General features: G+C 41.0%; 1 protein-coding gene across 2 annotated transcripts in view; it reads left to right on the forward strand.

The window, feature by feature from the left end:
* SLC35F4 (solute carrier family 35 member F4) overlaps window positions 1–27,132 on the forward strand; it is a 277,152-nt gene that overhangs the window by 225,353 nt on the left and 24,667 nt on the right. The window contains exons 2-4 of one of the 2 annotated variants that reach the window (XM_056134147.1): window positions 11,164–11,349; window positions 17,829–18,126; window positions 25,485–25,704. In XM_056134147.1, the coding sequence (XP_055990122.1) occupies window positions 11,164–11,349; window positions 17,829–18,126; window positions 25,485–25,704 (704 nt within the window). Of the gene's footprint in view, window positions 1–11,163; window positions 11,350–17,828; window positions 18,127–25,484; window positions 25,705–27,132 lie in introns of those variants that run through there. The other variant, XM_056134148.1, reaches the window with a different exon arrangement.

Here is a 27,132-nt window from a genome sequence, read left to right on the forward strand (position 1 = left end):
TTCAAGCCCAATACATCAAGATCCTCCGTGAGCTGTATTGCGGATTCACTACCAGGATCTCACCATTCTACAAAGAAGTAATCATTGATGTCAAGAGAGGGGTTTGGCAGGGTGATACCATTTCACTGAAAGTCTTCAGTGCCACCCTCGAGAACATCATGCGATGACTGGAATGGGAAGGAATGGGAGTGAAGATAGATGGTTGGCAACTACATCACCTCCACTTTGCTGATGACATTGTTTTAATAACACCAAACATCAGCCAAGTGGCACAAATGCTGGCCAACTTTGACAGTGAGTCTGGAAAGGTAGGACTACAGCTGAATAATCTTACGAAGACAATGTTTATGAGAAACAGCCTCGTTCCTGACACCCCATTCGCCCTCAACAGAACGACCATCTCCGAATGCAACAGCTATGTGTACCTAGGTCGAGAAGTCAACATGACAAATGACCTGGCAACCGAGCTGCGCAGGTGGAAGAGAGCGGCTTGGAACGCCTTCAAGAACGTCGAAGAAATAACTAAGAGGACGAAGAACCTCCGGCTCCAGGCACATCTCTTTGATTCCACTGTTCTTCCTGCATTAACATATGCCTCAGAGACCTGGGCCCTACGTAAACAGGATGACAATGCTATTCGGGTCTCCCAAAGAGGAATTGAAAGAGCTATGCTTGGAATATCACGTTTCACTCAAATGAGAGAAAAAATCCGGAGTTCCAACCTCCGTCGACGATCAAGAATCAGGGACGCTCTCTCGTTTGCCAAGGCATCAAAAATCAGATGGGCTGGTCATGTAATGAGATTTAAAGATGACCGCTGGACTAGAGCTGTTACAGATTGGATTCCACGGGATGTCAAAAGACCGCGTGGCCGTCCACCTACCATATGGTCAGACTTCTTCATCAAGATCATGAACGATCAGTTTGAGACTCTTCAAGCTCCCAGAGCGAACAAACGCCATTGGGCTACACTAGCACGCGATAGGAACAAATGGAATCGTTACTGGCGCCCACTCGAGCAAAACGACGACTAACGGGAAGTTAAGTGGTTAAGTGATTTGGGTCACACCCGGCAATGCACAAGGGTTACTCCTGGCTCTGCACTCAGGAATTACCCCTGGCAGTGCTCAGGGGACCATGTGGGATGCTGGGACTTGAAACTGGGTTGGCCGCGTGCAAGGCAAATGCCCTACCCGCTGTGCTATTGCTCCAGCCCCAAGAAAATGTTCTTTTTTTAATTATTATTATTAAATTTATTTATTTATTGAATCACTGTGGGAAAAATTACAAAGCTTTCAAGTTTAGGTCTCAGTCATGCAAATATCAATCACAATTCCCTTTACCAATACTTATTTTTCACCATGAAGAACCCCAATAACCCCCCGCCCCCCAACCCCCCCCCAATGTCTATGGGGTAGATGAATTCTAGTTAACACTCTGTCTACTTTGACTAGCTTCATTGTTCTGCTAAAAGTTGCATCATTATTATTTAGACTTTACCCCCCGCCCCCCAAACTCAGCCATGCTGAAAAAGCATTGTGAAATGATCTGCTTTCTACAGCTGGGTTCAAGAATTAAATGATGTCATGTGGCCGCAGCAGTGGCCGCGCGGTTTTGGATTTCTGCTATTTTATTTATTAACCCTGCAAGTATTTCTACTGAGAGTCAGATAATTAAGAGATTGGTCTCTGTGCTTCTGGGGCCGTGGCCGTGCCGGAGAGCCGCTCGTGGGGGGCAACTGGTGACCTCGGTCGGGCGTGAAGGACGGGCTGGAGCGCCCCCCCCCCCGTCCCATGAGGTTTCAGTCACTCCACACCCCCGGCTCAGACCTGCTCTCCACCAGGCTCCCATGCGGCCGCCATCTTTCTTTCCAGCAAGAAAATGTTCTTATACAGAAGTTTCCTCAAAAAAGAAATACAAATGGCGAAAAAGCACATGAAAAAATACACCACATCGCTAGCCATCAGGGAGATGCAAATCAAAACAACAATGAAATATCATTTCACACCACAGAGACTGGCACACATTCAAAAAGAACAAAAGCAACCAGTGCTGGCGTGATTGTGGGGAAAAAGGGACACTCTTTCACTGTTGGTGGGAATGCCCACTAGTCCACCTTTCTGGAAAACAATATGGAAAGTCCTTCAAAAACTAGAAATTGAGCTTCCATATGACCCTGCAATACCACTTCTGGGAATATACCCCAAGGATGCAAAAAAGTACAGTAGAAATGACATCTGTAGCTATATGTTCCTTGTAGCACTGTTCACAATAGCCAAAATCTGGAAACAACCCAAGTGCCCTAGAACAGATGACTGGTTGAACAGATGACTGGTTAAAGAAACTTTGGTACATCTACACAATGGAATACTATGCGGCTGTCAGGAGAGATGAAATTATGAACTTTGCTTATAAATGGATAGACATGGAGAGTATCATGCTAAGTGAAATAGTCAGAAAGAGAAGGACAGACATAGAAGTACTGCACTCATTTGTGGAGTATTAAACAATGTAACATGAGGCTGACACCTAAGGATAGTAGATACACTGGACAGGTAGATTGCTCCATAGCTAGAAGCCTGCCTCATGAGCAAAGGGGAGAAGGCAGCTGGAATGGAGAAAGGATCACTAAGGAAAAGATAGCTGGAGGAACCGGTCGGGATGGGAGATGTGTGCAGAAAGTAGATAAAGGACCAAACATGATAACCTCTCAGGGTCTGTATTGCAAACCATAATGCCCAAAAGTAGAGAGAGACTATGGGGAATCAAGTCTGCCATGGAGGAAGAGGGAGGGTTGGAAAGGGGGATATACCAGGGATATTGGTGGTGGGGAATATGCACCGGTGGAGGGATGAGTGTTTGTAACCCAAACATGAAAGCTTGTAACTATCTCACGGTGATTCAATAAAATCTAAAAAAAAAGAAATTAAATGTTCTTATGCCTAGACCCATAAGAAAGATTGTAAAACATGACTCTACTAGGGAGCTGTGGCTCCCATGACCAGGTATCTTTTCAAGGTAAAGGGAAGACTGTCTGATGTAACAAATGACAGACTTTCAGCCCATAACTCCTAATACACTTTACTCTCAATACCTATTACAGACTAACACTGTTCATGAAATGAATTTTCAATACCCAAGCACTCACTTGACATAGAAAATAGATATAACTTATTTATGAATACAAGAATACATCCCAGGTGGCATTAGGAATATTTGTTTTTGTCACGGCTGACAATAATAGTTGAGTGGTGCAAGACCATGAAGGATGAGGCTGTGCCTTCATTTCCAGGACTGAGGTTAACTCTTTCATGGTCTAAGACCTCTGAACCTAGCACTGAAGTTCCAAGTTTTCGTTTGTAGGACTTAATCTGTCTCTGAACTCTTTGCAATTCTCTTCTACAAATCAACCAGGTGGGAGACCTCTGGCACCAGGCAATAAGCTTTAAGTTGTACTGCATATCAAATAGGAGTTGCAGAAGCCAGGATGTAAGACTTTAGAGAAAATGAGGAAACCAGAGACACTATTAATTTGACTTACAAATCCAGCACTTCTTACCTACCTATGATCTACCAACTTTTTGGTAACTGTAGCCAATATTTTCTCTCTACTCCTTTTCAGGTAAATATTCAAATTGTTTTTGTACATCCTTATTTTCACCCAGTAATCAAATGATCACAAAATGAAAACTTTACAAGACACAACTGTGTCCAACTGTGTATAGCTACCAATTAGTCTTCTATTTCTTTTTGTCATTTGTTGTGCTATGATTCATGTGGATTTGTGCTTACACAAGTTTTATTTGTATGATCTCATGTTAAACCTCAAGTAACTAAGTAACTGCTTCCTTATGTAAAAAAAAATCACACCTGATATTCATCTAAGAAAACCTGAGAAGGCAATTCTAAAGAAATTATTTTTAAAAATGCTAAGAGATGACTTAAAAAATCACTCTTTAGTAATTGAGTGTCAACCCCTCTTAAGATGTAGTAGTAAATGTAAGCTTATGTAATCACGTGTAAGATTAATGTCAGACCATCTTCTTTTCATCAACTTTGAAATAGTTAGAAACATTGCCGCAGACTGGCTCGGTCGGGAACCACCAGGCTGAGGGACGTGGGAGAAGGTTTACAGGAAAGCAGGAGATTCGGCGATGACAGACAGACACCAACACAAGTGAGGTTGAGTGCTGCTGCGATTTTACTGAGCACAGAGTTCCTTTTTTATACAGTCAAGGCAAAATCATAGAACAAAGGGCCAGAATACAATCGAACATTACATCATATCGTGGTCACTTATTGGTGACATATTCCAAAAAATATCGAGGGACAAAAACACTTTCTTAATACACTTCCTGCTTCAAATTAGGACAAAACGTTTACCTATGAATTCTTTACAGTGATTACACAGGATTTAATGTCTAACCATGGTTCCCCTTTCTACAGAGTTCTTTATCATTGTTTTTCTTCAGCAACTTATGTTTTCATCTGACAGGGTCTTAACCACACATCACAATCCAGGAAGGGTCTCGGACCTTCCCATATATTGGTTTGCAACACTTTGTTTTTCTGTTAATAAACTCCAGGATGTATGTACTTAGACCAGTTTTTGTATGGGGGGATAGAGGTTTCACAATGTCCCTCATTCTCTCAGACGGTAACTTATTGTTTTCTTTTATGTTAGGCACCCTTGCTTGAAATTAAGGGCTGTACTGTATGCTAAGGATCTAATTGTTTCAGCCACAATATTTGGCGGTTTTTCTGGCTCCTGTTATTGTTTGGTTTCACTTATGACTCCTGACCTTTGTCAAACCTAACATCTCCTTAGTTTCCTACAGATTTCACAATGATTAAAAGCAAACTATAACTACAAAGCTTCTACTTATTAATTCTAAATACTTAACTTATAAGTAAAATTGGCAGGCAACCATTATAAACTCCATCCGGGATGCAGAAGAGCCACATACCAAAGTGCCACAGAAGCACACAAAGCAGGATAAGAAAAAGGGGACGCCGGAGGCATAGACCCGAAGGTCGCGAACCTCCCTTTCCCGCGGGACCTGGGCCAGGCCCAGGCCACCTTAGCTGGTTGCTACGCGGGCGACACCGTTGACGGCGTGGCAAAACATATTGTGAAAAGAACAGTATACATTTTGGATATGTGAAATAAGAATGTTATTTATTATCATTATAATAGCACTGTCCTCCCATTGTTCATCAATTTGCTTGAGCAGGCCCAGTAACGTCTCCATTATGAGATTTGTTGTTACTGTGTTTAGCATATCGAATACGTCACGGGTAGCTTGCCAGGTATAGAAATAATTTAAATAGACTATTAAAAATAAAATTTTGGCTCTGGAAAGAAAGATGGCGGCCGCACGGGAGCCTTGTGGACAGCAGGTTTGAGCCGGGGGTGGGAGCGGCAGGGACCTCATGGGAAGGGGGGCTTTGTGGGCCGTCCCCCACGCCCCACCGAGGTCGCCAGCTGCCCCCCACGAGTGGCTCTCCGGCACGGCCACGGCCCCGGAGGCACGAGGACTTAGCACAGAGAGCCACCCGCTTGGAGCAGAAAAGCAAATGGACTATGTGTTAAACCGCGCCAGCATGCCTACCCGGAGGAGAAAGGGTGTTGACCCACTCGCCCGCTCCTCTCTGGAAAGAAAGATGGCGGCCGGCTGCACGGGAGCCTTGTGGACAGCAGGTTTGAGCCGGGGGTGGGAGCGGCAGGGACCTCATGGGAAGGGGGGCTTAATGGGTCGTCCTTCACGCCCAACCGAGGTCGCCAGCTGCCCCCCACGAGCGGCTCTCCGGCATGGCCACAACTCCAGAGCACAGAAACCAATCTCTTAACTATCTAACTTTTAATAGAAATTCTTCCAGGGTTAATAAGTAAAATAGCAGAAATCCAATACCATCCAAAAAACATCATTTTATTCTTAAACCAAGTTGTAGAAAGCAAATCATTTGACAACGCTGTTTCAGCATGTCTGATTGGGGGGGGGGGGGGTCGTAAACTCTAAACAATAATTGTGCATCTTCTATCGAAACAATGTATCTAGCCAAAGTAGATAGAGTATTAACTAGAACTAATCTGCCTCACAGGAATTGGGAGGGGTGGGAGGTGGGGTTCTATTGGGGTTCGCGGTTAAAAATAAGTATTGGTAAAGGGAAATGTGTTTGATATTTACATGACTGAGACCTAAACCTGAAAGCTCTGTAACTTTTCCCACAGTGATTCAATAAAGAAATAAATTATAAAAAAAAAATAAAAAATAAATAAATAAAATTTTGTTGATTTTTTGAGTAGCTGTACATTTAAAAAGTCCAAGATTGAATCATTTCAATTTTAACTTGAGATACTTAATAGAGCCAATAGGTAGTTATATTTTTATCTATTTCTACTTCTCTATTACAGAGGTGGATAGAGGGAAACAAAAAGAAAGCAAGCAAGTGCCTTTTTGTCCTGGATGGACACCTAACACTTGCAGGGAAGTTTACAGTTCTGTTCTGCTTACTCTTTGTTGGAGATGATAATTCAGGAGCTCAAGCCTTTCCTCTCTTTTTGATTTTTGGGCTATACCTGGCAGTGCTTAGGTTTTACTCCTGGCTCTACACTCAGGGATTACACCTGGCCTTGCTTAGGGGACCAGAGAAGATGCCAGGGATTGAATCTGGGATCAGCCGTATTCAAGGCAAATGCCCTACCTGCTATAATATTGCTTTGGTCCCTTGAGCTTTCCTTTTTATTAGCACCACTGTTTCCCTGCATTCTAATTTTTCTGCTTTAAGTGATTACTTATGCAGTACATAATACGATGGGTTCAAAGCCAATTAAATTAAATTGAAACCAGGATACTATTGCTATTTCTAAATTATGTTTTTCATTTATCAGTTTCAGAAGCACCCTGCAAAGACATAGCCTTCATGACCTGAGAAAATGATAGTTGACAGTCTCTGTTCTCCACCTATTTCAGTTCGACATAAAAAAGATTTGTAGCTTACAAGGAGTAAACACACATTCTGCAGAGAATGGTCAGAGCTGTTTACTTTCTTAAAGCTGATTTCCACTAGCGTACAAGTTGACTCTGATGTTTCCACTATAATTATCCAAACTGATCTTCAAACTAGTTAACTAGCATTATTTGAGGGCACACTGTATAGAACATTTTACTTGGTCCTTAGAGATCATAAAAAGGATAGAATAGACACAAGATGTTATCACATATATGTGTTATTTAGAATAACTGAATGAGGGGATGCAATGCTTTAAAGGGGTGCAGGGGAGATTCCCAGATCAACCTTGGCCCCAGAGTATAGGGAGAATAAGGAAATAAAGAGTGGAGGAGAGAGGGAGAAGAGACAGATGAGAAGCAATATGGACCAGGTACAAAAGTGGTGTTAAGGATTGATAGAGCCAAATATCCAAATCACAGAGTCAACAACACTGAAATCTAGAGTCCCAAACTTTAACAATCAAACTTAAGTGCCTATCAAGAAAGCAGGCTGGAGGTGGAGGAATGGGGATGTAGGTTGGGGGAGACAGATACTGGACAGAACGTGGAAACATTGGTGGAGGGAAGTCTGCACTGTTGGTGGGCTCGGTGCTGCAATATTGTATGCCTCAAACTCAACTATAAATAACTTTGTAAATCATCCTGTTTTAATAAAAAACTGTAAAAATGGTAGGATAGATTAATAAATACAAAATTATTATCTATTTATGGTTATATATGGGAATATATACACATATATTGTATCCTGCCACCTGAGAGAAGCTAGAATCAGAATTATCCCCAGTAACAATGAGCTCAGTTCCTAAACACCAATTCCGATTAAAGGTGAATTTACTGATTCTGGAAGCAGGCAGGAGACATGAAAGATGAACCCAGAGTATTTTGTAGGGGACAGAAAAGAAGAACTCATGGAATAAAAAAGGACACTTGTCAAACTTAAAGGTCAATCTGAAAGAACTAGCAGCCAAAGCTAGAATTAACAAAAAAATAAGAGAGATAAATCTTTTCGGAAGAATTTCAGATAATATTGTATGGATACTTCTCCATGTTAAAATTTTACATCTCCTCATCCCTACCCCTAGACTTACTTCCAAAACACAGTCTGAAAAGGGAGGAAGAGTAGAGGAAGCTGAGAAGCATGACCTTGGTCAGGTGATCAAGGTCAACATTATCAGTAGTAAGTCATAGTGGTAGCATTTAATGTCTAATAGAATTGATAAGGACATTTCACCTCTGATATATATGTATATATATCTCAGAAGTATATGTATATATATATCAGAGGTGTATGTATATGTATATATGCATATATATGTTTATATATATCTCACCTGAAGATAGCGGTGAGAAAAACATCTCACAAACCTCTATTAGGTAGATTCTGCAAAGACTTTAAATAGCACTTCTCAAAACTGTCAAGGTCAGGCCAGAGATACTGCTCAGTGGTAAATCAGTTATTTGTCAAAATGAGATGCTGGGTCCAACCACTGTCTGTAGCATTGTCACTGTAGCACTGTCCTCCCATTGTTTATCGAGTTGCTCAAGAGGGCCCAATAACGTCTCTTTTGTAAGACTTGTTGTTACTGTGTTTGGCATATCAAATACATCACGGGGAGCTTGCCAGGCTTTGCTGTGCGGGCAAGATACCCTCAGTAGCTTGCTGGGCTCTCCAAGAGGGACAGGGGAATCAAACCCCAGTAGGCCAGGCTGGCTGCGTGCAAGGCAAATGCCCTACCACTGTGCTATCGCTCCAGCCCAACCACTGTCAAGGTTATAAAAATATGGAATGACTTAATAGTTGTAATGGAGCAGAAGTAACTCAGGAGACATGATAGCTGAATGTAATATGTGTCCTATATGGGTTTCTGAAACAGAAAGAGGTTGTTCATGATCAAACTAGTTCAACTCAAATGAAGTTAGAGTGTGACTATTAGTGATACTGATACTGATACAAATCTGTAAATTTTGACAAATGTAAATGCGAGTATGTAAAAGATGTAATATTAGAAAAAATAGTAATATATAGAAACTCTAAAGTGCATGTGTAACCTTTCTGTAAATGTAAGTTTTTCTGAAATTAAAGATCAGTCGGAGAGAGTGAGTGAGTGAGTGAGTGAGTGTGTGTGTGTGTGTGTGTGTGTGTGTGTGTGTGTGTGTGTTTGTGGTGGAGAGTCAGGCAGCCGACTAAAGTAAAAATTACATGAGAAGCTGAAAATAGAGTACAGCATGTAAGACACTTGCCTTGCATGCAGCTGACCTAGATATGATCCTGCACTCCAAATGGTTCTCCAAGCCCCACCAGTAATGATCCCTGAGCACAGACTTAGGAGTAAAACTTGAACATTGCTGTGTGTGCTCCCAAAACAAAACGCATGAGGAAGGAAGAACTGAACAGTGAAAGTTCAAGGTCAGTGTAGAACCGAGACTGTAAAAGTTCAAAGATCTAGCAACAAAGTTTACCTGACTGAATCAGACCTTGATCTGGGTATTCAAGGATTTAAGTTCATTCAGAATGTTCCAGGTAGAGTAACAGCTCTTCAAAGACTTGAAAGACCTCAATCCTGAGAGTGAAAGTCAGAGCACAGCCAGAGACAAATTCATGGGAGTGAAATACTCATGCTTTGGCTGGCTGCTTAATTTAGGTCTCAGTGCAAAATGAAAACAGAAGGTCTCTTGTTGAGGAAGCAAGAAATGTGTTTTTTCTTTCTTATGCTCTATCAATGTGCACACACATGAATGTTGACTCTCCTCTCTGTTTTCTCTCTCTCTACCTGACATAATGTTTTAAATTTGCTATTTAATGTTTACTGCTCCCATAGAAAAGGATACTTGCTGGGTGAGCACAGGTTCTCACAGATACTGGGAGCTCCCCCTCTAGACCCAAGTCCTCCATTTGACAGCACCTGTACCCCTTGTGGTATTGCTAGACAGCAACAAGAGAATAGCTGAAAATATGCCACAGGAGGCAGGGAGACAGCAGGAGGCAAGATCAGCTCAGACCTGAAATTCAGAATTTCCTGTGTGTGCTCCATTATGCTCTCAGACGTCTCCTACATTAACACAAATTGAAGGCAAGAAGTATTGAGAACTTCAAGATGGTGGGGTACGACAGCTTGGTGTGTGTGTGTGTGTGTGTGTGTGTGTGTGTGTGTGTGTGTGTGTTTGTGCGCGCACATGTGCATCCTTCTGAGCCCAGTGGCTTTTGTGACTGTACCAGTAATTGACTGTGTTGCTGACCAGTCTTGGCATTCTTGAATGTTAGTCAGGAAAGGGAGACTTAATATATGAAGATTGGGTTTTCACAATGGGCAAAGGCCACAGAGAGTTGAGCTACAACAAAGTTGGATTTTAGTAATTAATTTGATGGGAAAATGGAGTGGACTTAATAGGTGACACTGCTAATAGCTTTATCAGTGAGAAATTCACTGTTCGTCATGGGAAGACTGAGGAAGCAGCAAACATCATGTCACACATTGTTTTTCTCAATTCCACTGGGTCAGGAATACCAATTCAGAGCAGGTTTATTTACTTAAGCACCATCTTCTTGTGTTCACTTCTAGCTAATACATTTATCAAAATGGATTTTTTTAGAGACACAAACTATATCAATTTAATTTTCTTTTTATAGGTCCATTTCAGGAAAGGTAAGGGAGAGATAGACACAGGTGGAATGGGGTATTACTGAGTGATGCACCAGTGAGGCTTACATATGCTCTAACACACTGTCTCTTCAGTTAGAAATAAAGCCTTCTATGAAATTGAACTGTCCCTGTCACTGTCCTCCCATTGTTCATCGATTTTCTCGAGCGAGCCCAGTAACGTCTCCATTGTGAGACTCGTTACTGTGTTTGGCATATCAAATGCATGTAGCTTGCCAGGCTTTGCCGTGTGGGTGAGATACTCTTGGTAGCTTGCCAGGCTCTCTGAGAGGGGTGGAGGAATCAAACTCAGATCAGCCATGTTGGCTGCATACAAGGCAAACGCCTTACCCACTGTGCTACATTCCAGCCCATGGAATTGAAAATGAGCAAAAATGACTGTTCCATCAGTCATTTTTTCTACCACATATCTCACTGCCAAAGCATTTGAAATATGCTTTCATGTTCTCCTCCAGCAAGTTCTCAAACCTGTGTGAACTCTTTCTTCCCAGGTACCTCTAGATCATCTGTTACAAGATGTAAACCAGGAACCAACTGCCCCAGTTCACACAGTGGCATCAGTAGACAGCTATCTCCTCTGTCTGTCACTGAAGAATCTTCTGCACCTATTCTTGAACTTCAGAGCCGAGGATCCTCAAGTGTTTGTGGACACAGAGTGGAGAGACAAAACAGACCAGGTAGGCTGGTGACGTTCTCTGAAAGGACAGCCAGAACCCTTCTTTTGTTTTTTAATTTTATTTTTATAAAGTAGTCCACAATATTTGATTACATTTAATATTCAAACACAAATTCCACCACCACTGCACCTTCCCACTACCATATTTTGGATATTTTCATTCCAAACCCAAAGCAGAACCAAAATAATTTATTTTGTATTGCTTGTTATGAATAAACCACTAAAAATTCATACCAAAAAGTTTCTTAGAAGTGTATAAAGATTGTTTTTTTCACCCAGAAGCCATTAAGCCTTTCTATAAGAGATTAGTAACATGTTGTTAAAGGTTGAGTCTTGTGTGCTTATATTCATATCTGTATAAATATATTTCCCCCTAAGATTGGTTGCCTTCTAATTTAACCCCCATCAAATGTGGTGTGCTGCTCTTGGTATATTAGTAGTGTAAAGTCTGAGATATCTCGTGTTCCAGGAGTAGATTCTCTCATGAGGGAGGCTCATGCTAGCATGTAGAGAGTGGCCGTGAGCCTGATGACGGTTGAGTTATGGAGGTTTTCAGCTGCCAGAGCTGGTTCCTTTGGGGTGTGCAGGGGAACTCACCCACCGTCCTCTGAGTTGCCCTGAATGAAACATCATGGTGTGGGACAGCCAGGACCCTTCTAACCAGACCTCTCTTTTAGTTCAGGAGGCAGAGATGTTATACAGACTTATGAGTGAGTGTGGTGAAGGTTTTTCAAGTGGGAGGATGAAGAGGAGAAAATGGGTAGATACAAGCTCTTAGAGACATACAGGAGAGCAGAGAAACAAAATGCCCAAACCTGTTTACTGGTGAGTTTAATGTATGGTTTAATAATAACATCCAGTGAAGTTTACCTAGTTTTCTTCTTCACAGAATGGCAAAAAACAGGACCTTTCATCTCAAACCCCTAGAGTAACAGCATTTATTGGCCACTATGAGAAGCATAAAATTACCAGTAAAATCACAAAATCTGCTCTTGTTCGGCTCAGATTCCCAGTGCTAAAGACCCTTCTCTCCCCCAGTTTTATGTCTATTTCTAGATACTTCACTTGCCTTCCAGATCAATGCTTGTGGATCATTCAAGACCCCTAACCTTTCCTAACCCCTCCACCCTACCTCTGCCACACTCACCCACTCCTGCATTACTAAAATTGCTAGATTTATCTCACTGATATGTCTCTGAATTTCCAAGAAACTTGCAATGTTATCCATGCATCTGGGTCCACTAGACTGCAGGCCAGTTTTGTTACAACTTGATAGTAAGCATCTTGCTGTCTTTCCCAGAGAATATTCTCAAGTCAACAGTCTATACTCACTTCCTTCCCAAAGGAGCAAAAGAAATATTTTTTTAATTTATTTTTTTTATTAGTGAAACACCATGAGGTACAGTTGTAGATTTACAATTTTTTGTGCTTGGGTTTGATTATACAATGATCAGATACCCATCCCTCCACCAGTGCCCATTTTCCACCACCATGGATAATATCCCCCCCACCCCCATACCCCCATCCCCCCCCCGCCTCTGTGGCAGGGCAATCCCCTGTGTTCTCTCTCTCCTTTTGGGTGTTGTGGTCTGCAAAAGAGGCATTGAGTGGCAAACATGTTCAGTCCATAGTCTACTTTCGACATGCATCTCCCCTCCTGGGAGATCCTCCAAACACCCTTTATTTGGTGCTCCCTTCTCTATCTGAGCTGCCCTTTCCTCTAGAATGCCCCGCTGGCCACTAAGCTATGGAGTAATCCTCCTGGTGCTGATCTCAGCTATTCCTGGGTATTAATCTCATATTTTGTTACTTTATATCCCCCAGATGAATGTAATCTTTCTATGTTTATCCCTCTCTTTCTGACTCATTTCACTTAGCATGATACTTTCCATGTTGTACCACTTGTATGTAAATTTCACAACTTCATCTTTTCTAACAGCTACATAGTACTCCATTGTGTAGATGTACCAAAGTTTCTTTAACCAGTCATCTGTTCTTGGGCATTCAGGTTTCTTCCAGTTTCTGGCTATTGTAAAGAGTGCTGCAATGAACAAACAAGTGCAGATGTCACTTCGACTATACATTTTTGCCTCCCAGGAGTGGTATTGCTGGGTCAAATGGGAGCTTAATTTCTAATTTTTTGAGAATCGTCCATACTGTTTTCCAGAAGGGCTGAACCAGTCGACATTGCCACCAACAGTGAAGAAGTGTCCCTTTCTCGCCACATCTGCGCCAGCATCAGTTGCGCAAAAGAAATATTTTGCTATAAATGCTTTCCTCTACCTAAACATGTCTCTGTCCCATCATGACTTTTCAATTCTCATTTCTATGAGATTACATTGACTTGTTTTCTATCTTTCCAATGTCAACTTCTCTTCCTGCAATCAATCACATTTGCCTCCTCCGTCTCTTGCATCTGTATCTCTATTTCTCCTTTATTTTTCCTTCAGTTTTGCTCACAACATGTTCAAATTTCTGACAGTGACAGCCTTAAACACAGTAACAGTAGTACAATAAACACTGTCCAAAACAACAACACACTTTCCAAAATAAAATACACACTGTCCAAAAACAAAAAAGCAAAAACTTTTGAGAAACCAGGAAGGAAGGAAGGAAGGAAGGAAAGAAGGAAGGAAGGAAGGAAGGGAGGGAGGGAGGGAGGGAGGAAGGAAGGAAGGAAGGAAGGAAGGAAGGGGGAGAGAAGGGAGGAGGGAAGGAAGGAGGGAGGGAGAAGGGAAGGAAGGAAGGAAAGAAGGAAGGATGGAGCAGGTAGTTGTTCAGTGGACTTAATTGAAGATAGGAATGAAAAGGTTTTTTATGCGGAAAAAATACACTTTCCAAAAAGTTACAATACTTGGAGTCTAAGAGATAGCTCAAATGACTATGGTGCATCCTTTTATTGCAGGAACACTAGATTCAATACCTGAGTATACCATGCTGGGGCTAATCCTGGAGCAAAGCCCTGGACTGATCCCAAACCAAAAATGAGTTGCAATATTTTTAAATAATATATCAACAATTATGGACTCAAATACAAGATATCTTTTATAAAAGATAAAGAAAACAATATGATAAATCTTCAGAAAGTTTCAGTTGGCTTTAAAATTAAAGTAATAGTTCTATTATTGAATTTATCTCCAAAACAGAATGTTTCAGTTAATTAAATATTCTGGTTAACAAGATTTGTCCTATCTTGTGCATATTAGGGCTGGAGCGATAGCACAGCAGTAGGGCATTTGCCTTGCACGCAGCCAACATGGCCGACCCAAGTTCGATTCCTCCGCTCCTCTCAGAGAGCCTGGCAAGCTACTGAGAGTATCTCGCCCGCATGGCAAAGCCTGGCAAGCTCCCCGTGATGTATTCGATATGCCAAACACAGTAACAAGAAGTCTCACGATGGAGACGTTACTGGGCCCGCTCGAGCAAATCGATGAACAATGGGAGGACCGTGGACTGTGTGCATATTACAAAGACAACACACATTAAAGATCACATGGGACATAATTTTCTCTTTCCTGATGACTCAGAAAGCACTTGGGAATAGTTCAGCGATTTAAATGAAAAAGAGAAAAGGACAATAATCTGAAAAGCCGCTCATCAGGCTTTCATGAATATGTTGCACTTGACTTCAAGATAAATTATATGAAAGAGGTATCATTATTTGACAGAGGTGTTAAGAGTGGAATTAAATATTACTTAGAGCCATAGAAATAGTAGTACTAGGACATAACATTCATGTTTTCAAATTGTAGTGACCTTCACCATCAATTTGAATGACTCTCAAGATTCTTATAAATGGATGGAATTCCTGATGATATGCCCAAACTATAAATCCAAGCAGGATTCTAGAAAGTCATATCTAAATGGTTAGAAAAGTAAATATTAGAGACCCAACATATCTATGATATATAAAGATGGAAAAATTAAAGAATTGGCCATTCTGAAATCTAATTAGCAAAAAAAGGGGTGAATACGATGGAGGAATTTAGGTAACTATTGGCTTTATCAAAAGTGCTATTCATTACTGGGATCCATGGTGGTGGAAAATGGGCACTGGTGGAGGGATGGGTATTTGATCAGTGTATAATCGAAACCCAAGCACAAAAATTTGTAAGTCTACAACTGTACCTCATGGTGTTTCACTAATAAAAATTAATTTAAAAAAAGCGCTATCCATGAAATGGTGGAAGCATTTTTTCAGAGAAGGTGATGATCAATGTATGTCACCCCAAAGAGAAGCCTAGAATCTCTACAAAATTGTTCTTTCTTTCAGATATAATTCTAGGAGCTGAGGATGTGGCTTAATATTAGAGAACTTACCTTATGTGTTTAAGGCCCTAGGTTTAATTCCCAGCTCTACATGATGCCCTGACCACTGCCTGGAGTGACCCCTAAACACAAAGCCTGGAGTAACCGTAAACAAAGACAAGTGTAAACAAAATGCAACCATAAACAAAGACAGAATACCAAAGAAAAAAGAGGGATAGAGAAAAAGATAGAGGTTGTCCCAGACAATAACGTGATCTGATGTATAATAAGGTATAACCTTTTCTTAACTATCACTTCTCTTAGGCCTCATGTAAGACCACCCTTCCTATAAAGAAATAAAACTTTATCCCAAACTATTTCTAAAACATCCAGTGCTTGATGGAGAGCTCCAACCTAGATAGGATGAGTAATCAGAATAGAAATTTGGATTTGGAAGTCCAACTAATTGGGTTCAATTTTGGATAAACTCTAACACAAGTTGCCAAAACGTGAATAATAATACCTACTTAGTAGAATAGATTTGCATTTCTTTCCTAGCCTACCAAACCAAGAGTTCCTTATTTTCTCCACTCATTTGCTTTCAGTTTTCCCTTCTACTTTTTATTCTTTCCACTCACTTGCTCCTTTTTATTCCTTCTACTCTCTGCATAAGCCACGTGGTCATTGGGGAAATTTGCAAATTTGTAATCAAGAGAAAGTATTGGTCAATGGTAAAGAATGCTGGCTAAATTGTACCTTGACCCATCTCACTGTTGGGATGTCAGGAAAGTTTCTTTGAACTGATTCGAACTGCACCCTTCAAATGGCCTCCTATCAGCCAGTGTTGGTTCTTACCCTGCTCTACTGGGATGTGACTTTTGCTCTGCACTTGATAATAAGCTCAAGTCTTGGATTTTTTAAACTCTTGGGCCCAACTTGCTAAACTTTCTGGTATATTCTCCATGAAACTTTGTTGAATAAGTGAATAAAAGGACACAATCTCCAGTTTTCAGCTTTTGGAGATCTCGGCCTAAAGAATTCAGTACTTGCAAGACTAGAAAGTCAGCCCGTAATTGCTGTATTTTTCCTTAATTGGCTTATTTCCTCCAATGAAGAATTCACTTTCAAGCCTTGCTAATTTCTTTCCCCAAAATAATTATATCAGAAAGCCTTAGTTTAGTAAAAGTTTACCCCAGTGGGGTCGTCACACCTGGCTCATTAAGCATCCAGAACACGTTCAGCTGGAGAGCCATCAGGTTCCATTGGGGTAAAAGAAGCTGGATCCACAGTCACTAACCATCTGTGGACTGTGTCATGTTCTTTACCCCCAGGCAATCCATGGGCTGAACAGAGGTTCCTGGAGACCCTAAAAATCTTGCAGACAATTCTACCTGCCTTTTCTAGGGACTCTAACATATGGGCTATCAGCGTGGGGAAACTCTGCTCCCATTTAACTCTGCAGTATGCACCTAAACTAATTAGGCTCAGAATAATTTCTTCAACAGGGAACACCTTTATAGTTTTTGCTTTCAAAGAGTTTCAACTATTTTATTATAAAAAATATATTGCTAGTAAATTTTCTTAGTAAATATAAAAATACGAAGCAGAACTCATTACAATCCCAGAAATATATTCAACTGTTATTTGTTCGAAGGAGAGAAATGACTACATATAGTCAGAACTTGCTCTGCTCTTGTGAATTTTTTTGTAATTTAGTAGTCATCTTTGCTACAGTATAAAAGAAGCAAAGGTTTGGAAATCTGAGTATAACAATCAATATTAACTTCTTGCTTACTTTGACAGGTTACTGTATGTTTTCTTCTTCATCCTCACACATAGATTTACTTACAGTTTTGGATTTTTCAATTTAGTTACAGAGAGGCCAAGCACAAAAGCAAATGGAGCTTCTAATGTCTGTCAAAAGTTCTCCAGGGATGTGACACACCTCACATTAGCTCAGGTGGCCCAGGCTCACACCTTGGAGCTGAAATGTATATTGCTATAAGGAATTGGGAAAGGCTCGCTGGAAAACAACAGAACATCCCCTAAGTTCTTCCTCACATGCCGCATAGAGGCCCAGATATACGCTGAGCCATCTGAGAGAAAATGAGCTGGAGCTACAAATCTCTTCAAAGAGTGGATGATAGGAAAAACACTGGTGACTCTGCATGCCTTTTTGATTGCTGTTTTGTAACTTGATTTCCACACATTTGTATTCCTTTGCTTGTTCAGGGGACGATGGATCACAGACTCATCCTGAGAACAGCAGCCAAGAAAATAGAATCAAGGCTCGTTGCTTGTCCTGTACGTCCATGGTTCTGAAGGCCATCTGGGGACTCTTGATCATCCTGTCAGTGTCATCATCTTGGGTTGGAACCACACAAATTGTAAAAATTACTTATAAGAACTTCTACTGTCCATTTTTCATGACTTGGTTCTCAACAAACTGGAACATTATGTTTTTCCCAGTCTATTATTCTGGCCATCTGGCCACTGCTCAAGAAAAACAATCCCCAATGAAAAAATTCAGGTAGGTGTCATGTCAATTGGTCAATAGATATTTTAAAAATTATTTCATAAAATATGTATATTTTATCTTGTTGGAATATGAGTTGAGTTGGCTTGGGAGTGTGGAGAGGCAGGAGCTAAGGTAAATAATGAGCACTAGGGAATAGAATCTCTTCCAATATATAGATAAATATAGAGATAGGTATTGGGAGTACAGCATACCAAGCTCTGTGATGATGACTTTGTATAGTTTCCTTATTTAATCATCATTGATCATAGCATATCCTTTTAAGGTAATTATCATGGGCATAGAGGTTATTATACCCATATTAACAAAAGAAGAAGCAGATCCAGAATGGTTAACTGACTTAGTAATCTAGACATTGTGCGTGACTAAACAGATGAAAAGACATGGTTTTATGCAGTGAGAGATTTGGCCCTGGGTTGCTTTACAATAATATTCTCAACTGAAGACCATGTATCCCCCCCTTTAGACCATCACCTCCAAGGATATTTCAAGGGGTCACATCTTTAAATTGCAAAAATGGTTGGTCATAGCACTTGATTATGGGTCAGTCAGTAGGGCAAGTAGTCCCAGGAAAAGAAGAAGGTTAGAATGGCACAGGATTGGGAAAAAGTGAAGTAATTCTGCTTTACAAAGAGCTATTCTTTGTCTGCTAAGCACACATGGGGCCTTATCTCTTTGTTTGTCAGCCATAAACTTGACTATCACAAGGTTCTAGCGGTTGCTCCATGGAAACCTACTTTCTGAAGCCCCATCTTGGAGAGTACAGAAAGTCTGCAAGGATAATATTATCTGACCCCCCTTCACAATGCTCAAGGGAGACAAAGCAGCATTTGGTCAAAGTGCCTTTGCTGACGGACAGCTTCATGGAAAGGAAAGACCCAGAGATGAGGAGCAACTTTTAGGATAGTGACTCAGATTATTGAGAGAGAACAAACAGTAGGGATCACAGTGTATGGCCGTAGAAGAGTGTTTCTCCCACTAGTTATCATTACTCCTTGGTAGAATACATTTGTCTAGCAAGTACAAAAAGAGCTTTTCTGTCTTGACCCCATGGGCACTGAATAAAAGGAATAACTATTATGGTTGGTGCTTTGCACCAAATAGAAATGAAACTATTTTACCCCTAATTTTGAGTCTTCTTTTGGGGCCATACCAGTGGTACATGTTACACCAGTTCTGTTCTTGGGGGATAGGGGTTATTCCTGCCAGACCACATAGGACCAGGAATCCAATGAGTGTAGGAACATGCAGAGCAAATGCACTAACCCCAGTGCTCTTCCTCCAGCCCTGTGAGATTATTCTTAAACCCTTAAACTGTGAAAAGTCTATCTTTAATTTCCATTTTCTAGAACCAATTTGGAATTGTCTGAGAATATTAAAGTCATACCATGTACTGGTTTTCATGTGTGTCCACTTTAAATTTTCATTTTATATGTGAATTTATATAAAACCCAGCTCCCGGAAGTGTGCGGCCATGAATGCAGCTGCACGACATCTTATTATGTCATTCCTACTTTGGACAAACTGGCAGGCTACCGAATGTAACCTGCCCACATGGCAGAATCTGGCAAACTCCCTGTGGCGTACACAATATGCCAAATACCAGTAACAATGATGGGTTTCATTCTCCTAACCCTGAAAGAGCCTTGAATATGACACTTTTTAAAAAATTTCAGGACTAGGACGAAGGAGACGTTACTGGAGCCTGCTCGAGGCAATCGACACACAACAGGATGGTCATGATCGTGATCGTACTGGCTTTCATGTGTGTCCACTTTAAATTTTCACTTTATATGTGAATTTATATAAAATTCAAGTATTATTAAAGAAACAAAAAATTAATATTTTTTTCTGAGGAAAGAAAAAATCCATCCATCTGTTTGAGATGCCTAACTATGTTTCTTACTTGAGTTCTATCAAAATAGACATGACCTTGGGACAAAACACCTTTTTTTTCCCTTTATTTTATTTTATTTTTTTTTTACAGTTGTAGATTTACAATTTTTTGTGCTTTGGTTTCAATTATACAATGATCAGATACCCATCCCTCCACCAGTGCCCATTTTCCACCACCATGGATAATATCCCTCCCACCCCCATCCCCCCATCCCCCCTGTCTCTGTGGCAGGGCAATCCCCTGTGTTCTCTCTCTCCTTTTGGGTGTTGTGGTCTGCAAAAGAGGCATTGAGTGGCAAACATGTTCAGTCCATAGTCTACTTTCGACATGCATCTCCCCTCCTGGGAGATCCTCCAAGCACCCTTTATTTGGTGCTCCCTTCTCTATCTGAACTGCCCTTTCCTCTAGGATACCCGGCTGGCCTCTAAGTTATGGAGTAATCCTCCTGGTGCTGATCTCAGCTATTCCTGGGTATTAATCTCATATTTTGTTACTTTATATCCCCCAGATGAATGCAATCTTTCTATGTCTATTCCTCTCTTTCTGACTCATTACACTTAGCATGATACTTTCCATGTTGTACCACTTGTATGTAAATTTCATGACTTCATCTTTTCTAACAGCTACATAGTACTCCATTGTGTAGATGTACCAAAGTTTCTTTAACCAGTCATCTGTTCTTGGGCATTCAGGTTTCTTCCAGTTTCTGGCTATTGTAAAGAGTGCTGCAATGAACAAACAAGTGCAGATGTCACTTCGACTATACATTTTTGCCTCTCTGGGATATATTCCCAGGAGTGGTATTGCTGGGTCAAATGGGAGCTCAATTTCTAATTTTTTGAGGAACATCCATACTGTTTTCCAGAAGGGCTGAACCAGTGGAAATTCCCACCAACAGTGAAGGAGTGTCCCTTTCTCGCCACATCCACGCCAGCACTGGTTGCTTTTGTTCTTTTGAATGTGGGCCAGTCTCTGAGGTCAAAACACCTTTTTTAAGTAGTGATATTTAAACATTTACAGAGAAATGTTATTCTGAAACAAAAATTCTATCTGTTTGAAAATACCTGAGTGTCACTAAAGATGTGTGTGTACTCTACTCAAAAGCATATGGACACATGTTCCAATAAACAAATGAATTTTGGTCTTGTAAGTAGTTCCTTTAGGACATTTCAAATAATGCCAAGTCATTGTATTTAAGATAGCACACTGAAGACCTAGAGATCTAGCTCAACATATGCAGCACATACTTTCCTTGAGCCTGGAGTCACATAGTACAGTGAGCAGGTTGCATGCCTTGCACATATCTGGGTTTAATTTCTGGCACCACATATAGTCCCCCAAGCACCAGCAGAAATGATCTCTGAGTGCAGAGCTAGGAGTAATCCCTGTGCACAATCTAGTGTGCCCCTCTCCCAAACTGGGTCTTGGGTAACATGTATGTTACTGTGTGGTCTCCCTCTTATTATCTGGAAGGAGCACTGAGGTAGTCCCTGATGAGGACCTCTAGTTTTGACCCCAAAATCAGAGGAAGAAAATAACAAGGTAGCATATTTACAACAGAAGGCTGCTACTGTGAGAAAAATTAGAGGAATGAGCCTCATTTTCACCACTTCTCTTCTGTCAGATAGACTCTGAATTTAGCAAAAACTGTGATTTGAACTTCTTTTGTTACTATGGATTGAGTGAAGCTGTCTGTGCCCAAAACCAGATCAAGGAGCTTTTATTGTCAAAAAGAGACTGTCTTTGAATGGAACATTTTCCAGGGCCTCCCTCCAAACATTGTTAGAAAATACTGAGATTTCTTTTCATTTCCTCCTATAGACTCACCAGAAAGTCATTCCTATTTCTCCTGGTACAGCAAAGAGTAAATAGAGTTGTGGGGCTGGAGCGATAGCACTGCGGGTAAGGCATTTGCCTTGCATGCGACCAACCCAGGTTAGATTCCCAGCATCCCATATGGCCCCCCGAGCACCACCAGGAGTAATTCCTGGGTGAAGAGCCAGAAATAACCCCTGTACATTGCCGGGTGTGACCCACAAAGCAATAAATAAATAAATAAGTAAATAGAGTTGTGTATAGTAAGTAAAGTAAAGTAAATGCCCTCCCGTTGATCATCGATTTGCTCGAGTGGGCCCAGTAATGTCTCCATTGGAGACTTTGTTGTTACTGTGTCTGGCATATCGAATACTCTCGGTAGCTTGCTGGGCTCTCCAAGAGGGGCAGAGGAATCAAACTCGGGTCGGCCATGTTGGCTGCGTGCAAGGCAGACCCCCTACCCGCTGTGCTATCGCTCCAGCCCCACAACTCTATTTACTCTTTGCTGTACCAGGAGAAATAGGAATGACTTTCTGGTGAGTCTACAGAGTTGTGTATAAGTCTGGAAAAGGAATTCTTCCCAGTTCTTCTTTTTTTCCCTTCTTTTCTTTGAATTGGTATAGAAGCAGTTCCAGTTTTTCTGGTCATTTGACTCAAAATAATTTTCAATAAACTACCAAACCTAGATGGTAATAATTGTTAATTTGAACGTAGGTTTTTCTATCTCTTGCTATTCAGAGTATTCACATGCTTCAGGAAGATTTGGAATTTTAGAAGAAAAAAATTATTTACTGTAGTTTTGATAAGGGCATTTTCTTGAATTTCAAGAAGCTGGAAACAAGTATATATATGTATATGTGTATACTTATATATACTTATATACTTATCAAGTACACATATATACACCTTCTGTGGGTGAGAAGGTAAGAAGGTAAGATGCTGTCTGCCACTTAGACAGAAAGGATCCTATAACAGGTGGCAACAATGATGAACATGGTTGTAATCTTCATATCCTCTGACTTCTATATTTCATGCAGAGAGACCCTCTGCAATTCACTTCTTCAAAACAATCTGTCCTTTCCAAATTTCCCAGAAAATTTGAATTTTCCTTTGCATTTTCCAGAACTGTTTTGAAAGGAACAGTAGGAAGTTTTACACAGGGGACCTTGAGTTTGAATGGAGCATCACTGTTATTCCTATAATAGCAGTGAAAAAGTCAGAGGTTGGCAGTGATAGATGTGAATACACAGAACAATGAGGAAGTCACATCTGAGGGACAGGATGAGGCCAGTAACAAGCACGGTCTCTGCTCTCATAGTATTTTGCCCAAAGAATGGCGAATAAGGGTCTCTTCCTGTCTCTCTGTCCTTAGTGGCCTTCCTGTGAGAAGCTCATCCTAAGTCTCTGCTTAAGAATATTCAACCCAGCACAAAGAAAACCCCATCATCACTGACTAGAACTCTGATAAAAGAAATCCTTTCCCTCAAAAATGGTTTTGGTTGATGTGCTTCAAATGTCAGCTAAAAGTGATTAGTAGGTGTCAGAGTGAGTCCTCAGCACTCACCTCTGTCTCTCTGGGGCAGTTTTTTCTTGGAGCAGATCTCTATACACTCTGTGAAAGTTGCCTTTTGCTCTCCATATTGCTCTGATTCATAATAACTTGAGAGTGAAGGGCCGAGTTTTCACTGGCTTTGTGTGTGAGCTCAAGTCATTTCTTTTTCCAAGACTTTTCCTTCAGGTTATTTAATCTCTTCATTGAAGTTTTGAATCTTTCGAGTTTCAATTTACCTTCAGGAAATCATATTTTTATTTCACAAATATTCTTACCATTTAGTTGTCTCTCCCATGAAAATAAAACCTCCTTGAATTTCTGTGTGTTTATTATGTTTTGCATCCTCCCTGAAATCACTGGCTTGCAATTATCAGCATTGTGCTTGACTGCTTGGAAGCAACTTACCAAGGCAATAACTTTGGGCTCACTCTACTATTTTGTCCCTTGTTCCTTCCACATGGTTTTCCCAAGAAAAATGTGTTTTCAAACATATGAGGCAAATGTTGGCATGGGATGACTTTGGTTTGCAAAATTTGGGGGCACAACTATTTCTCCTCAGAAAAAGCTGGAATAGAAAGCAGAATTAGTTTTATGTAGAGCCATGTAAGTAGATTTTGTTATAGGCATGATAAATATGCAAATATTAACTAGTTGCTCTATGCATAATTTATTCTGTCCTTGGAAGTAAAATGCTGGACATATGACAGTTTCCCAATAAATACATCAATGTTCATAAACTACTGAGAGTGAAAAAATAAGATATTCTACTCTACTTCTTCTTTTATTGCCTGCATATATTGCTAGCTTGGAAATTTTAATGACCTCAGATTAATTCTGTTAGTGAGATACCAAACAAATCAAAGATGTGTAATTCTTAGGACCATTTTTATACAATGGACTCAAGGAATTCCTTCAAAAACAACGTGTACATATAAATACAACATGAGTTATTGATTGCTTGCTTCATTATGACTTTTTTATGATTAACAGAAAGTTTTTTTTCATTTTTTTGTGTTATTTAATTTTTTATATTTATTTATTGAATCACTGTGGGAAAAGAAAGTTACAAAGTTTTCAGGTTTAAGTCTCAGTCATAAAATGATCAAACACATTTCCCTTCACCAGTACTTATTTTTCACCACCAAGATCCCCAATATACCCCCCTCCTACCCCTCCCAATGCCTGTGAGGCAGATGAATTCTACTTAAAACTCTGTCTACTTTGATTACATTCATTATTTCGACAAAAGATGCACCATTATTGTTTAGAGTTTACACCCAACAATCAGAACTGCTGAAAAATCATTGTGAAATAATTTGTTTTCTACAATTAGTTATGAGAACCATATGAGGTCACGCAGTCATGCGATTTTGGATTTCTGATATTTTACTTATTAAGTCTGGAGGTATTTCTGCCAAGAGCCAGATAATTAAGAGATTGGTTTCTGTGGCTCTGGAGCCATGGCTGTGCCAGAGAGCCACTTGTGGGAGGCAACTCTTGACCTCGGTAGGGCGTGAAGGACGAGCCAGAAACGTCCCCCTTCCCATGAGGTTTCAGTTGCCCCGTCACTGCCAGCTCATACCTGGCTTTACAAAAAACTCCAAGGCGGCCGCCATCATTGATGACTGTTTTAAGGTTGTCATGGAAACTTTTTTTTTCTTCCTTAAAAATGCTGTAGGAAAAGCATGTCGAGTGGGCCACTATATTAGAAAGGAGTATCTTGTTCTAGAAATAAATGATAAAATCGATGTCTGTGTGATTTTCCTGACATATGAGACTGAATGTTTTTATACAATCCAGCCCTGGTGATTGTCCATACTCACCCAGTGGAAGAGGCTCTTGTCTCTTGTCTAGTCATTCTTGCAACTACTTCTTTCCAGATTCCTCTGACTTTCTACACCAGCTATCTCCAGTAATTATCCAGGAAGGAGGTAGCTAGTTCTGTGTCTAGTGAAATGTGGGATCTCTCCCAAGGTGCCTTTGCCCTTGATGTGGCTTATAGATGGCAACAATGGGTTCAGTTTTCAGGACAGCCTGAGTGAGGTGTCACAATTTGTCCCTGACTACTAACTTCTTTTTCTTTCCTAGGGAATGCAGTCGGATTTTTGGTGAAGATGGTCTGACATTGAAGCTCTTTCTTAAAAGAACTGCTCCCTTTTCTATTCTGTGGACTTTGACTAATTACCTGTATTTGCTGGCTTTAAAGAAGCTGACAGCCACAGATGTCTCTGCTCTCTTCTGCTGTAACAAAGCCTTTGTCTTCCTGCTGTCCTGGATAGTGCTGAAAGACAGGTTCATGGGAGTGAGGGTAATGGAATGCTCCATTCGGCATGGGAGGCCTCCCTTTGTCGGAAAGCTTTGCCATTGGCAGAGCTGCCTTATTTCAGAGTTACTGTAAAGTCTTCCAACTTCCCCCATCATTTCTGAGTGCAAATTGAAATTTGAAAATGCCTCAGGACACCAGGCAATTTTATCATAATACCAGGATGAAAGAATTGCTTCCATTGGGCAGTCAACCTATTTCAACAGAAGACACTAAAACATAGAAAAATAAGTTCTTATTTTCAAAATTAATTTTTAGAATTAATGGTGGGATAACTCTTTATGTCCTCAGGAAAGAAGGATCTAAGAGAATTAGCCACAGTAAAGATTATGATTTGCTTTTCTCAATCAACATATGTTAAGACAATTCCCTCTGTTTTTTCTCTACTGGAGAAGGGTTTAATTAATATTGATAAGATTGATAAGACTCATGATCATCACGATCACAATCATCCTGTTGTTCGTTGAGTGCCTCGAGCAGGACCCAGTAACGTCTCCTTCGTCCTAGCCCTGAGATTTTCAAAAGTGCCATATTCAAGGCTCTTTCAGGGTTAGGAGAATGAGACCCATCATTGTTACTGGTATTTGGCATATTGTGTACGCCACGGGGAGTTTGCCAGACTCTTCCGTGTGGGCAGGTAACATTCGGTAACCTGCCAGGTTGTCCAAAGTAAGAATGAGATGATAAAATGTCACGCGGCCACAGATGCGGCCACGCGCTTCCGGGAGCTGGGTTGTATAGTCTCTGGGTCTTGGCCGCTGATGGAATTACACGGTGCTGAGGGTCAGTTGGTGAGTGTGACCCCTGCCTACTGGAAGGTGGAGGATCTGGGTGGAGGATGTTCAGCCCCGATCCGAGCAAGCTTGGAGATCTCAGCCCTGGGACCCACATGCCTTTGTTCCTCTGCCGGTACCTTCATGCATGTGGAGAGTGGTCTCAGCATGGTGGTGGCTGGTTCTGGAGGTATTCAGCTGCCGGAGCTCTGTTCGGGGTGGGGAGGGAAATTCAACCCGGTCCCCTCCAAGGGGCCCCAGCGAGGACAGCCAGGGGTGTGGGGGAAGGAGACTCTGTGCTGTTCTCTTCTGGGAGCTGGTTTTTATAGTCTCTGGGTCTTGGCCGTTGATGGGATTACACAGCGCTGGGGGTCAGATGGTGGGTGTGACCCCTGCCTACTGCAATATGGAGGATCTGGGTGGAAGATACTCAGCCCCGATCTGAGCAGGCTTGGAGATCTCAGCCCCGGGACCCTTGATAAGACTATCAAACAGTAATTAAAGTCACTGGTAATGGCATAATGCTGTTAAAATTTGCTGTTTACTAGTGTTTATTTAGTGAATTAGTAACTAATTCAAAACTATAACTAAAAGCAACAACTTGTACTTTGAGGTACAAATCCTTAACTGCATTGAATTT

The sequence above is a fragment of the Sorex fumeus genome, unplaced genomic scaffold (assembly GCF_029834395.1).
Source record: "Sorex fumeus unplaced genomic scaffold, SorFum_2.1 ptg000098l, whole genome shotgun sequence".
Classification (NCBI taxonomy): Eukaryota; Metazoa; Chordata; class Mammalia; order Eulipotyphla; family Soricidae; genus Sorex; species Sorex fumeus.